At 47.1% G+C, this 12,634-nt stretch overlaps 1 protein-coding gene across 1 annotated transcript in view; it reads left to right on the top strand.

Annotated features, from left to right (window-relative positions):
• AP3B1 (adaptor related protein complex 3 subunit beta 1) overlaps positions 1-12,634 on the top strand; it is a 1,093,919-nt gene that overhangs the window by 670,159 nt on the left and 411,126 nt on the right. Inside the window, 1 exon segment of the mRNA XM_029575420.1 lies at positions 985-1,147. Coding sequence (XP_029431280.1) covers positions 985-1,147 — 163 coding nt within the window.

The raw sequence follows: 12,634 nt of genomic DNA, 5'->3' as shown, positions 1-12,634 counted from the left end.
TTGGATAAGTTGTGAAGATATTTAAAACTGGGCATTTATCCAGGTAACTCAAAAGTTATCTGGATAAATGTCTTTGAATATTGACCTCTTTGTATTTTTAAAAATTGTTGGTTCTACATACGCGCACACTCTCACACACATACTCACTCTCTCTCTCTCTCTCTCTCGATAGTGACTATTAAAAGGCACTTCCAGAAATGATACACTAGTTGACTTCAGTAATAAAACATAAATAAGAGAAATTAATTTATTTAACTACAAACTGAATCATCAAGAAACTGTTTCTACGTATATGCATGTATATCTCAAACATTACTTTTCTTCTAAAATCATTATATTTCTCTGTGCTGGTCTTACATGACAATCATTTTAAATGTGTGATCTTATCTGCTACAAAGAATGAATTTATTGTAAATATTGATTCATTCCACCTTTTTATTTTGTCTCAAGATTTTAAGTGCTTTTCTTCATTTCTGATATGAGGATATGCTTGTAATGAAATATCAGCACTGGACATCCACCTGTTTTAAAGCCCATGAAAAATAGAATTTTTTTGTACTTAACCCAAAACATAGATTGCAGCTTTCCTTTCTGTAAGCGTTATTTTAGAATATCAATGGTGGCCAAGTTCCCAATTAAGAGAGTCATTGTGTAATACTTTTAAAATTTATCACTCTTGTACAAATGTATGGGATGCCAATAAGATGTCTAAAGAAGTAAGACAATTTTTAAAGCAAATTAATAATATGTGAGTTTTACTATCTTTAAGCTTGTTTTCAATATGCCATATCTACATGTTTAGGTGTATAACTATGTAACTGTTTTCTTGAGTAATATCTGCGAGATGGGTATAAAAATGTGACTTCTATTTATGAGGGCAGAGAAAATGTTTGATGAAAATTACTTTTTCAAACCTACTTATTTTTAGTATTTTTATTGATAAAAGAGTAATGTCAATGTAGCGTCTTTATTTATATTCAACAGAACTGATGATGAAAAGAAAACAGGTGTGGTCTCCAAAATGTCTAATGATTCCAGTTCAAGTTCTGAGTCTAGTTCAGAAGAAAGTTCTTCAGAATCCAGGTCGGAGTCAGATGCTGAAACTGATTCTGAATCTGAAAAATATATAAAACTTAAAACCAACAAGGTAAGGTTTATACTGCATTGTCTACCATAGTTGGGTTCTGAATGACTTATGCCATGCTTACTTATTTTTTATGATATAAGGGGACATAAAGTAGAAACTCATTGAGACAATATTCTGTGATTATTTTGGGCTCCTCCTCAATCACCTTCCTCATTATTGGAGTCTAGGGTTAGTGTTCTTTCACCTCTTGAGTCTGAAGAAGGGTCTACAGGGATTCACTCCATACCCTTACTTGATCTTCTGGAGCACTCTTTGCTACCAGAAGATCTCTCATATTCCAAGTTCTTGGATAAGCTGTGTAAGCTGCAAGGCCAAAGACTATCCCCCTCTCCTATCCCCAAAGTCTTTTGTTTCTGTCAGCTCGTGGAAATTGTCTGAGCCAGCATTATCCTATGGGATCTACAAACCAGAATATGGGAGAATCTGGCACCCTGTTCTCCACTAGCGAGAAAACCGGACTTAAATATACAGTTTAGCAAATAACGGGGTTTCAGGTAGTCCAGCTACCACACCAGTCAGTGTTAGTGTAGTCTGCATTGAAAAGGGCAAGGAAGACTAGGATTTTGTACAACACCTCACGGGCAAGGACCCTAGATAATTGGATAACTTGGGGAAGAACATTTTCAGATCTCGATGCTTAATATCTGCATGGTGGTCCACCATTATTTCTTAAAAATGTTTCTGACTGTTAAAATTGCTAGCTGAAAGCATTTGGAGAGCTTTTGATAGCCTTCTCCCACATGTCCACCAATTTTACATATTCAGTACTTAGCACAATCATGTCAAGAAACTGAAACCCTTTCTAGAGTTGCCGGATAAAGAATGAGCAGATTTTCGGTAGGCTCTTCATGATCTCCTCTCTCTATAGAAATCATTTGATCCCACTGCCAGATCTTCAGTAGCAGCCATTGGAGCATGCTGAATGGCTTGGTTGAGTACCAGCAGTTTGGGTGAGGAAATTTGACAAGTTGGCCAATGTGCCCTGTTTGGGTGAGAACATCTTCAGAGACAAGCTCAGAGAAATAATTGCCCAAATTAAGGAGCAGCATGCTACCATCTTCTCGAATGGGATCTGATTGAGTAGTCTTCTAGCATTTTCTTCAGTTTTAAGCAATCCTACTTTCAGCGACACCCCTTCTGCCAATTTTAGCACCATCTGCACTTCCACAACACCAGCTTTTGGCTCATGGACATCAGCATGAGAGATGTCAGCTGAGGATTTCACAACAAGCCCAGTACAGGTCTGGGCCTAATTTTTTATTAGCTTCAACCCTCTCCATTAGAGGGAAGGATACAATTTTACCTTGAGGATTGGTGAAAGATCACTAAGGAGTGTTGGGTCCTCAAAATTGTGGAGTCTGGATATAGGTTGCGCTTCTCTCGTCCTCCAGTGCTACACTGTTGGGCCTTCAATTTAGATTCTAGATCTACCCTGCTCCTTCTCATGGTGGAGTCACTTCTTAGCCAGTGGTCTACAGCACCTGTCTCTCCCAATCATCATGGCAGGGGGTTCTACTCCCATTATTTCCTTATCTTCAAGAAGTCAGAGGGATTAAGATCCATCCTGTATTTACAAAGTCTGAACAAGACCTGTTATGGGAGAAGTTCAAAATGAACTTCCTCCACACTATCCTACCCCTCATTCAAGCGGGAGACTGGATGTGTGCCCTGGATCTGAAAGATGCATATTCTCAAATATACATACATCACTCCCATTGACAGTACCTTCATTTCATAGTGGATTCCTCTCACTACCAATATAAGGTTCTATCTTTTGTGCCGTAGACAGTCACAAGAGTCTTCATCGAATGCCTGGCAGTAGGAGCACTGCACTTTCATTGTTGGGGGGATTTGTGTCACCTCTACCTGGACAATTTACTAGTGATGAGCCTTCCCAACCAGGGATATTGGATTCTCTATGGAAGACAATACAGCTTCTTCAGACAATGGGATTCATTGTAAACTTAGCCAAATCGAACCTTATTACCCAAAAAATCAAGTTCATAAGGGCATGAATAAACACTCTGGAAGAAAGAGCATTCCTTCTGTCACAGTATGCATGTTGCCTTCAAAACTTGATCTGGAGCCTTCTACAGAAGGATCAAGCCTTGGCCATGAAGATTTTGGCTGTTCTGGGATGCATGGAAGCAGCGGTATATGTAGTCCCCATGGCTTGCCTTAACATGTGGGGCCTCCATGCTCAATGAAATGTTTCTTCAACCTTTGTTGTCTCTGGTGAGGGTCACAGCTGAAGTGAAAGAGCCTCCTGAAATGGTTAGACTCAAACATCATGGAATGAGAGCTCCCCTTTGGCTTCTGCCACCTCAGATAATGCTAGCAACAGATGTGTCCCTCAGGGAGATGGGGTGCATGCAGGCCCTTTCTGAACTCAAGAAATCTGGCCTTCAACAGCATATCTCTTTCAAGTCAATCTTCTGGATCTATGTGCAGTCAGACAGGTATTGAGAGTATTTTTACATCTTCAGGGAAAAAGAATTTCGATCTAAACTGGCAACCAAGTAGCAATGTTATACATGAACAAGCAAGAGGAGCAAAGGGTCATGGACCCTCTGCCAGGAATCCCTGAGAATTTGGGAGTGGGTTTGCAGTCACAAAGCCTTCCTACAAGCAAACTATTTCTTGGGATCTCCAACACAGATAGCCTCAGCAGAGTCTTTTGTCAGGAAGCGGTCTGGATCTGGTCCTGGGCTCTGACCCACCGGATAGTACTCAAGGCCATGTATCTGGCTGGAATGAAGAACGTGATAGTGATCAAACTGAGTCATGCCTTAAGACCCCACGAATGGTCTCGGGACCAGGGAATAGAAAATCGGATCTTCTCCCTCTGGGAAAACCCAGATGTGGACTTGTTTACGTCCCCCTGCAACAGGAGGATGACTCACTTCTGCTCCCTGTACAGGTCAGATGGTGAGCCAGTATCTGACATCTTTGCTTATCATTGAGGCAAGGGTCTTCTGTATGCATATCCTCAGATTCCTCTGGTGACGAAGACTTTCCAAGAGGACCATGTTCTTCATAGCCCCTCATAGACCGAGACAGATCTGGTTTCCACTCATTCTAGAATTGTCCTTCGAGAGGCCAATCAGTCTGGTAACTTCCCCAGATCTCATCATGCAAGATCAGGGCAGGCTGTGGCATCCCAACCTCCAGGCCCCTGTTGCTCACAGCCTGGGTGTTGAGAGGCTGATTCTGCAGCCACTTGATCTTTCAGAAGATGTGTCTTGGGTCCTAGTGGCTTCTAGAAAGCTTTCCACTAGAAAGCTCTATGGGCTGAAGTGGAGGAGGTTTTCCATCTGGTGTGAGAAGGTGGCCCTAGATTCGTTCTCCTACCCCACATAAACACTGCTTGATTACCTTCTACACCTATCTGAGGTTGCCTTGAAAAACAACTCTGTTAGAATTCATCTAACTGTGATTGACACATACCACCAAGGTGTAGATTTTTATTTATTTTTTTATATTTATTTAGATTTATATTCCACTTTTCGCACTTTTTTCAGCACTTCAAAGTGGATTACATTCAGATACTGTAGGTATTTCCCTATCCCCAGTGGGCTTACAATCTAATAGTCATTTATCAAATTGTGTTATGGTGTTTTCGCAATCATTAAGGTGTTTTCGCATGCGTTAAGTGCCCTTAACGCATGCGAAAACGCCTTTAATGCCTGCGATAGCACCATAATGCATGGTGTGATGCAAATCTGAAAAAAAGGAGGAGTTAGAGGCAGGAGTGGGCTGAGCTCACAGTTTTGCGAAGCCCTATCGCACGGCTTTCATGCTGATTTTAACTACACCTTTCCTGTCGTGTAGCCAGATGGACTCAGAACAAGTGGGTATAGTGTGCTCGTGCTAGCAGTTGGAGACGGATCTGACATCATCACGGGTACATATACCCCCACAGGAAGTGAAGCACTTCAGTAATTTCCATCTCCAAAGCAGTTTGGAGAGCCTGCACGCTCGCTGAGCGTGTTTCCACTCTACTTTCTATTTTCTACTTTCTACTTACTAAATTTCTACAGGTACATCGAGCCCCGCACTCCTGCGGTGATACCCTCGGGTCCCTCCCCCAGTTGAGTTTCCTGAGGTGATTTCCGTGATCCCTCGGAGGTTTGGGCCTCTGTCCAGTGGCCGAATCGCGGCAGGGACCTAGCCCCCGAGCAAGAAGGGCTTGGGTCGGGCTGAGAGGCGCCTCGGTCCCGGCGTGGACTTGGGAGGCAGCGGGTGCATTCCTCAAGCGCAGCGGTGAAGGTATTTCCCCTCTCCCCCTGCAGCCGGAGACTGCCTGGGTTCCAGCCGGGAAGCGCCGAGGATCAGGTAAGGCGTACATCTCTTACTTTTGGTCTCCGAGGTACGAGGATCGGTGGCGTTGCCTGTATCCGGCACGCCGCGGAGGTCACCATTTTGTCGGCCTTATTACGGTATTGAGCGCCCATGATAGGCGCCTGTATCGTATTGAGCGCATATTTGGAATGTATGTTGTCTACCATTTAGCGTATATTACTGACCGCATATTATTGAGTATATATTGTATTGACCGTATATTGCTGAGCGCATATTGTATTGAGCGTATATAGCTGTCGCTTATTATTGAGCGCGTATTGTATTGAGCGCGTATTGTATTGAGCGTATATAGCTGCCGCTTATTATTGAGCGCATATTGTATTGAGCGCATATTGCTGCCGCATAGTATTGAGCGCTTATTGTATTGAGCGCATATTGCTGCCGCATATTCTTGAGCGCATATTCTTCAGCGATGGAACATTCAGATGCCCTGGCGTCTCCGGTGGCGGCGCCTCCTGATTCCGGCCTGAAAGCCCTCGGCCTCTGCTCAGCATGCCAGCTTAGGGCCACGCACAGCGAGGAGCCAGACTCCCTTTGTGCCCAATGTGAGGAGGCACTGGGAGCCTCGGGCCAGGACCAGTCTCAACCGAGGTTTGTTGACAGTTCCCCAGGGGCTACCCCGGATCTCGCGGGCAGTCTCGAAAAACCTGGGATCCCGGGGGACCTGGTACCCCGACGACTTGAGACCACTTCCATTTCCTTGGTGGATCTCTTTAAGGGGATCCATGCCTTTGTACAGATGCAATCAGCTTTCCGTCCAGGCCCTGCTGTTGCTGTTGCTGCTGCTCCTGTTGCTGCTCCAGCGGATCCTGCCCCTGGACCTTCGCGCCCTTATCGTGGGCAAGCACACCCGCCTCCGGGGAGTCCGTTTCAGGCGGAACCTGATGTTTCAGAGGACGAATCAGAACCCTCCGAGGAGGGGGAACTTCCCTCTGGGATTGAGCCATATCGAACCATGAGGCGGTTCTTTCCCAAGGAAGATCTCTCCGACCTAGTATCTCAGTGCCTGGCGGAGTTGGATATTACAGGCCCCAGCACTACGGTGCCGTCTACACAGAACCCTCTGCTGGAGGGTCTTCGTCCTACAGCCCGCCATTTTCCCTTCTTGCAAGCCGCACAACAACTGATAGACCTGGAATGGGCTGCACCAGCGGCCTCATTCAAAGGGGGTCGGGCCCTGCTGGGCATGTACCCCCTGGATCCGGCAATCAAGGAGATGCTGGCGTGCCTTCAGGTGGACGCCTTGGTTAGCGCGGTGGTCAAGCGCACTACCATTCCAGTTGAGGGGAGGGCGGCCCTCAAGGAACCTCATGACAGGCGACTGGACGCCATCCTGAAACAGACTTTTGAGGTGGCAGCTCTGTCTTTGTGAATCGCAACCTGCTGCACAGTGGTGACGCGGTCCTGTTTGTCACAGGTCAGGAACAATGCTCCAGCAGCGGACATGGAATCCACTCTTTCGTTCCTCATGGATGCCGCATCCGACCTAGTCCGTACAACAGCTAAGGGGATCTCATCTTCTGTAGCTGCCAGGAGGCAGCTCTGGATACGGAATTGGTCAGCCGATGCTCCTTCCAAGACACGCCTCACCAGAATGCCCTTTAGGGGTTCTCTCTTGTTCGGCAGCGACCTTGATAAATTGGCCAGCACATGGGGTGCCTCTCCAATAACTCGACTGCCGGAAGACAGGTTCAGAAGGAACCAGCGCGCCTTTCCAAGGCCATCCAGAGGCAGAAGCTCCCAACGCTTCATTCCCTATAGGGGTCGCTACCAGGCACCTCATCCTCAGGCCAGGAACCAGTCCTTTCGTCCCAAGCAGCAGAAGAGGGGAGCCGGCTCGGGTTCAGGGCCCGGCCACACTTCCCAATGAGAATCAGCCGATCCATCCGGGGGACGGAGCCATAGGGGGCAGGTTAACCCTCTTCTACCCCAGATGGGTCGAGATAACGTCGGACCAGTGGGTCCTCGCCATCATCCGAGAGGGGTATTATCTGGACTTCCATCACCTCCCTCCGGACAGGTTTGTGGAATCTCCGTGTCCAATCCACAAGATGGCAGCATTGGAAGCTACCCTGGCGAGGCTCCTGTCCTTGAAAGCCATAATCCCAGTACCTGCATGGGAAAAGGATTCTGGACATTATTCCATTTATTTCATGGTACCTAAGAAAGAGGGCACTTTCCTGCCCGTACTGGACCTCAAGTCAGTCAACCGATACTTAAGGGTCCTGAGGTTTCGCATGGAAACTCTGCGCTCCGTCAAGACCGCAGTACAGCCAGGAGAATTCCTCATGGCCTTAGACTTGTCAGAAGCCTACCTGCATATCCCGATCCATCAGGATCATCAGCGCTACCTACGCTTCAAGGTTCTGGGATGCCACTTCCAATTCCGGGCTTTGCCCTTCGGGCTAGCCACGGCGCCGCGGACCTTCACCAAGGTGATCGTAGTGGTAGCAGCGGCACTCAGACGGGAAGGAATCCTAGTCCATCCCTACCTAGACGATTGGCTGATCAGGGCGAAATCACGAGAGGAGAGCCATCGGGCAACCAACATAGTGATCGCCCTTCTGGAAAGCCTGTGATGGGTAGTCAACCTAAACAAGAGTTGCCTACAGCCTTCCCAATCACTGGAATACCTGGGAGTCCAGTTCGACACCCAGGCAGACAAAGTCAGTCTCTCCACCAAGAGAAGGTTAAAACTTCAGACGCGTCTCCGGTCCTTGCTGGGAGTCAGCCGGCCCATAGCTTGGGATTATCTGCAGGTTCTCAGCCTCATGGCATCCACCCTGGAAGTGGTACCCTGGGCAAGGGCCCATATGAGACCTCTGCAACGCTCCCTGCTCTCTCGCTGGAGCCCTCGCTTTCGGAATTACTCCATGCATCTACCTCTGCCAGCCAGAGTGCGGATCCAGTTACGGTGGTGGTTGCAGTCCAACCACACGAGCAGGGGGTCGAAGATGTCCTCCCCCACGTGGACTCTGCTCACCATGGATGCCAGTCTGAGTGGATGGGGAGCACACTGCGAAGAACTCACCGCACAAGGGCGGTGGAACAGAGAAGAGTCAGGGTGGAACATCAACTGTCTAGAGGCACGGGCAGTCCGGTTAGCCTACCTGCAATTTGTTCACAGACTGCGGAACCGGGCAGTCAGAGTGATGTCCGACAACGCCACCACGGTGGCATACATCAACCGTCTGGGCAGAACCAGAAGCCGACAGGTGTCCCTAGAGATAGCCCCGCTGATGGCTTGGGCAGAGGCGAATCTTCAGGACATCTCTGCCGTCCACATTGCCGGGAGGGACAACACCACGGCAGACTTCCTCAGCAGAGAAAGCCTAAATCCGGGGAATGGCAGCTGTCGCCCGCAGCCTTCCAGATGATTGTGGATCACTGGGGGATCCCGGACATGGACTTACTAGCGGACAGGTCCAATGCTCAAGTACCCAGATACTTCAGCCGCAAGCGAGATCCGTTCTCTCACGGGATCGACGCCCTGGTTCAGCCATGGCCTCCAGGGACCCTGCTATATGCCTTTCCTCCGTGGCCTCTGCTGGGCACCCTCATCCACAAGATTCAGAAGCACCGGGGCCTAGTTCTTCTGGTGGCACCAGACTGGCCAAGAAGACCCTGGTACGCGGACATGAAAAGACTACTGGCAGGGGAGCCCCTTCCCCTGCCTCCTCTCAGGGACCTGCTACGTCAGGGTCCCATCCTCCATGAGGATCCGGCTCAATTCTCTCTTACGGTCTGGCCATTGATAGGGCTAGGCTGAAGAAAAGAGGTTACTCGGAGCCGGTGATAGATACACTCCTCCGAGCTCGCAAGTTTTCCACTTCCCTCACCTACGTAAGGATCTGGAGAGTATTTGAAGCCTGGTGTGACACTCACGGCACCAATCCACATGCGACCACAATCCCTATTGTTTTGGATTTCCTGCAGGATGGGCTTCAGAAGGGTCTCTCCCTAAGCTCCATCAAGGTTCAGATGGCTGCGCTGTCTTGCTACGGTCCCAGGAGGGATGGCAAGACCATTGCCACGCACCCAGATGTTTCTCGCTTCCTGAAAGGAGTCAAGCACATTCGTCCGCCACTGAAGTGGCCAGTGCCTTTGTGGAACCTCAACATAGTTTTGGATTTCCTCGCGGGATCCACCTTCAGACCCCTTCGGGGCCTGTCCCTCCGTTCGCTAACTTTGAAGATGGTGTTCTTGCTGGCAGTGTGTTCAGCACGCCACATCTCAGAGCTACAAGCGCTGTCTTGCCGTGATCCCTTTCTCAGAATCACTCCTGAGGCTATCCATCTTTGCACGGTTCCATCCTTCTTGCCTAAAGTAGTTTCACAATTTCACCTCAACCAGACCATATCCTTGCCAACCACGGTGGGTTTGAAGAAATCAGAAGAAGGGCGTTTGCTACGCCATCTCGACATCGGCAGATTGCTGCCCAGATATCTGGAAATGACAGAAACAGTACGAAAGACGGACCATCTGTTCGTCCTTCACAGCGGCAGGAAACAAGGAGAAGCGGCCTCTCGGCCCACCATCGCCCGCTGGATTAAAGAAGTTATCAGAGCGGCCTACGTAGAGGCCGGGAAGTCACCGCCTCTACAAGTCAAGGCTCATTCTACCAGAGCCCAAGCAGCATCTTGGGCGGAATCTAGGATGCTGTTGCCTGCAGAAATATGTAAAGCAGCGACATGGTCCTCCCTCCATACCTTCTCCAGGTTCTACCGTCTGGATGTCCAGGCCAGGGAGGACACAGCATTTGCAAGGGCAGTCCTATGCAGCCCTCAGGCAGCCTCCCACCCAGTCCGGGAGTAAAGCTTTTGTACATCCCACTTGTTCTGAGTCCATCTGGCTACACGCTAGGAAATGTTGAGATTACTTACCTGATAATCTCCTTTTCCTTAGTGTAGACAGATGGACTCAGCATCCCGCCCGGCTGCCAGTATACATGGGTTTCACCGATTCAAGGTAAGCCATGTCATTTTCTTACATAAGAGCGTCCCCTTTGCCAGGTGTCAACACCTTCCGGTTGGGAATGCTGGCGGTCTCCAGCTCCTATCAATCGGTCAGGAGAATCCTGTTTCACTATTTCATTGATCGTCAGTACACATCTATCCATAACAGCTTTTGCAAGGAAGATTACTGAATTAGCTCACTTCTTGTGGGGGTATATGTATCCGTGCTGATGTCAGATCCGTCTCCAACTACTAGCACGAGCACACTATACCCGCTTGTTCTGAGTCCATCTGTCTACACTAAGGAAAAGGAGATTATCAGGTAAGTAATCTCAGCATTACTATACTCTTCCTTTTTATTCTTGGAATTTCTATCCATAAGGATTCCAGCGTGCAGTTTGTTTCCTACGAAACTTTTACCCTGCTTGATTCTATGCCATCTATAACACACATTGCCACCCCTCCACCAATTTTTTATATGCCTCCTCATGTCTATCATTTTTACCCTGATATAACAATGACCCATTGGTTATCCTCCTTTCACCAGGTCTCCAAGATGTCTAGTATGTCTCTGTCTTCCTTTGGAGAGTTAGAATTTATAGTGCTAGTTTTATTTTTCAAACTTCTGGTATTTGCATATAGACTTTTAAAAGTAGTTTTATTTGTATATCTATTTTTTTATTTTTGCCACAATCTGCTTATTATCAGTTTTTACATGCAGTTTGGAGTCATTTTTTTCTGCATGCTTTATATTTAAATATATCTGGGTTTTTTCAGGTTTTACAACCACCACTCTATCTGGATATTCTAACTTACTTGGTTTGCCAAAATCCATTAAAAATACCTCCCTCCAAACCATGTGCTACTCAGTGACTGCCAGCTTTCCCCTATGTTCTAGTTTAATGCTGCTTTATCTCCTTTATAAAAGTTAGCACCGTGGTTCTACTCTGGTTATGGTGGAGCCCATTCTGTCAGAATACGTTCTCCCTTACCCAGAATGTTCCCTAGTTCCTCATAAATCTAAAACCCTCTTCCCTGTACTATTGTCTGATCCATGCATTGAAAGGCTGGAATTCGGCCTGCTTCTGAGGTCTTGTACATGGAATGGGAAACATTTCTGAGAATGCAACCCCAAATTTCAATTCCTACTTAAGAGCTTAAATTTAGCTTCCCCAGCTTCCCTCCACCATCATCATATAGCATTGATACCCACGTGTACCATGGCAACCGGCTCTTCCCCAGCACTGTCTAAAATGTTTTGTAGGTGGCAAGTGAAGGCTGCTACCTTCACACTAGGCAGGTAAGTTGCCCACGTGATCCTCATGCCCACCTGCCACTCAGCTATCTACTTTGCTAATGATCGCGTCATCCACTACAGCAGCCATTCTAACCCTTCCCTTCTGGGCACGGAGCCCTGGAGAGACATTCTCAGTGTGAGAGGTTAAAGCATCACTTGGAGGGCTGGTCTTAGCTACAGGATTACTTCATGCCACACCAAGGTGTGATGGTATCTTGCCAGGTGCCTTGCTCTACCAAAGCTGCACAAGGACTGCTAAACTAATGTTGGGACCGCTGTCCCTGAATGTCTCTTCTATATATTTGTCTTTAATGTATTACCTAGTAATTTCATTGTGTGTCCCGTAATCTTTGTACTTTTTAAAAGAGTAAACAATCGATTTGAATTTACCTGCTCCACTCCACTTACTATTTAAGACCATAACATAAGAAATTGCCATACTTAAGACCAAGGGTCCATCAAGCCCAGCATCCTATTTTCAACAGTGTCTAATCTAGGTTTACAAGTACCTGGCAAGTACCCAACAATTAAATATATACAATACTACTAATGCCAGTAATAGCAGTAGCTATTACCTAAGTCAACTTGATTAATAGCAGTTTATGGAATTCTCCTTTAGGAAATTATTCAAACCTTTTTTTAAACGCAGCTACACTAACTGCCCTAATCACATCCTCTGGTAACAAGTTCCAGAGCTTAATTGTGCATTGATTGAAAAAGAATTTTCTCCGATTTGTTTTAATGTATTACTTGCTAATTTCATGGAGTGCCTCCTACCCCTTCTATTATCTGATAAAGTAATCTATTCACATTTACCCATTCTAGTCTTCTCATGATTTTATAGACCACTATCATATCCCCCCCTCAGCCGTC

This window comes from Rhinatrema bivittatum, chromosome 1, assembly GCF_901001135.1.
Source record: "Rhinatrema bivittatum chromosome 1, aRhiBiv1.1, whole genome shotgun sequence".
NCBI lineage: Eukaryota > Metazoa > Chordata > Amphibia > Gymnophiona > Rhinatrematidae > Rhinatrema > Rhinatrema bivittatum.
Note: the sequence above shows the minus strand (reverse complement) of the source record. Positions and strands in the feature narration are given on the sequence as shown.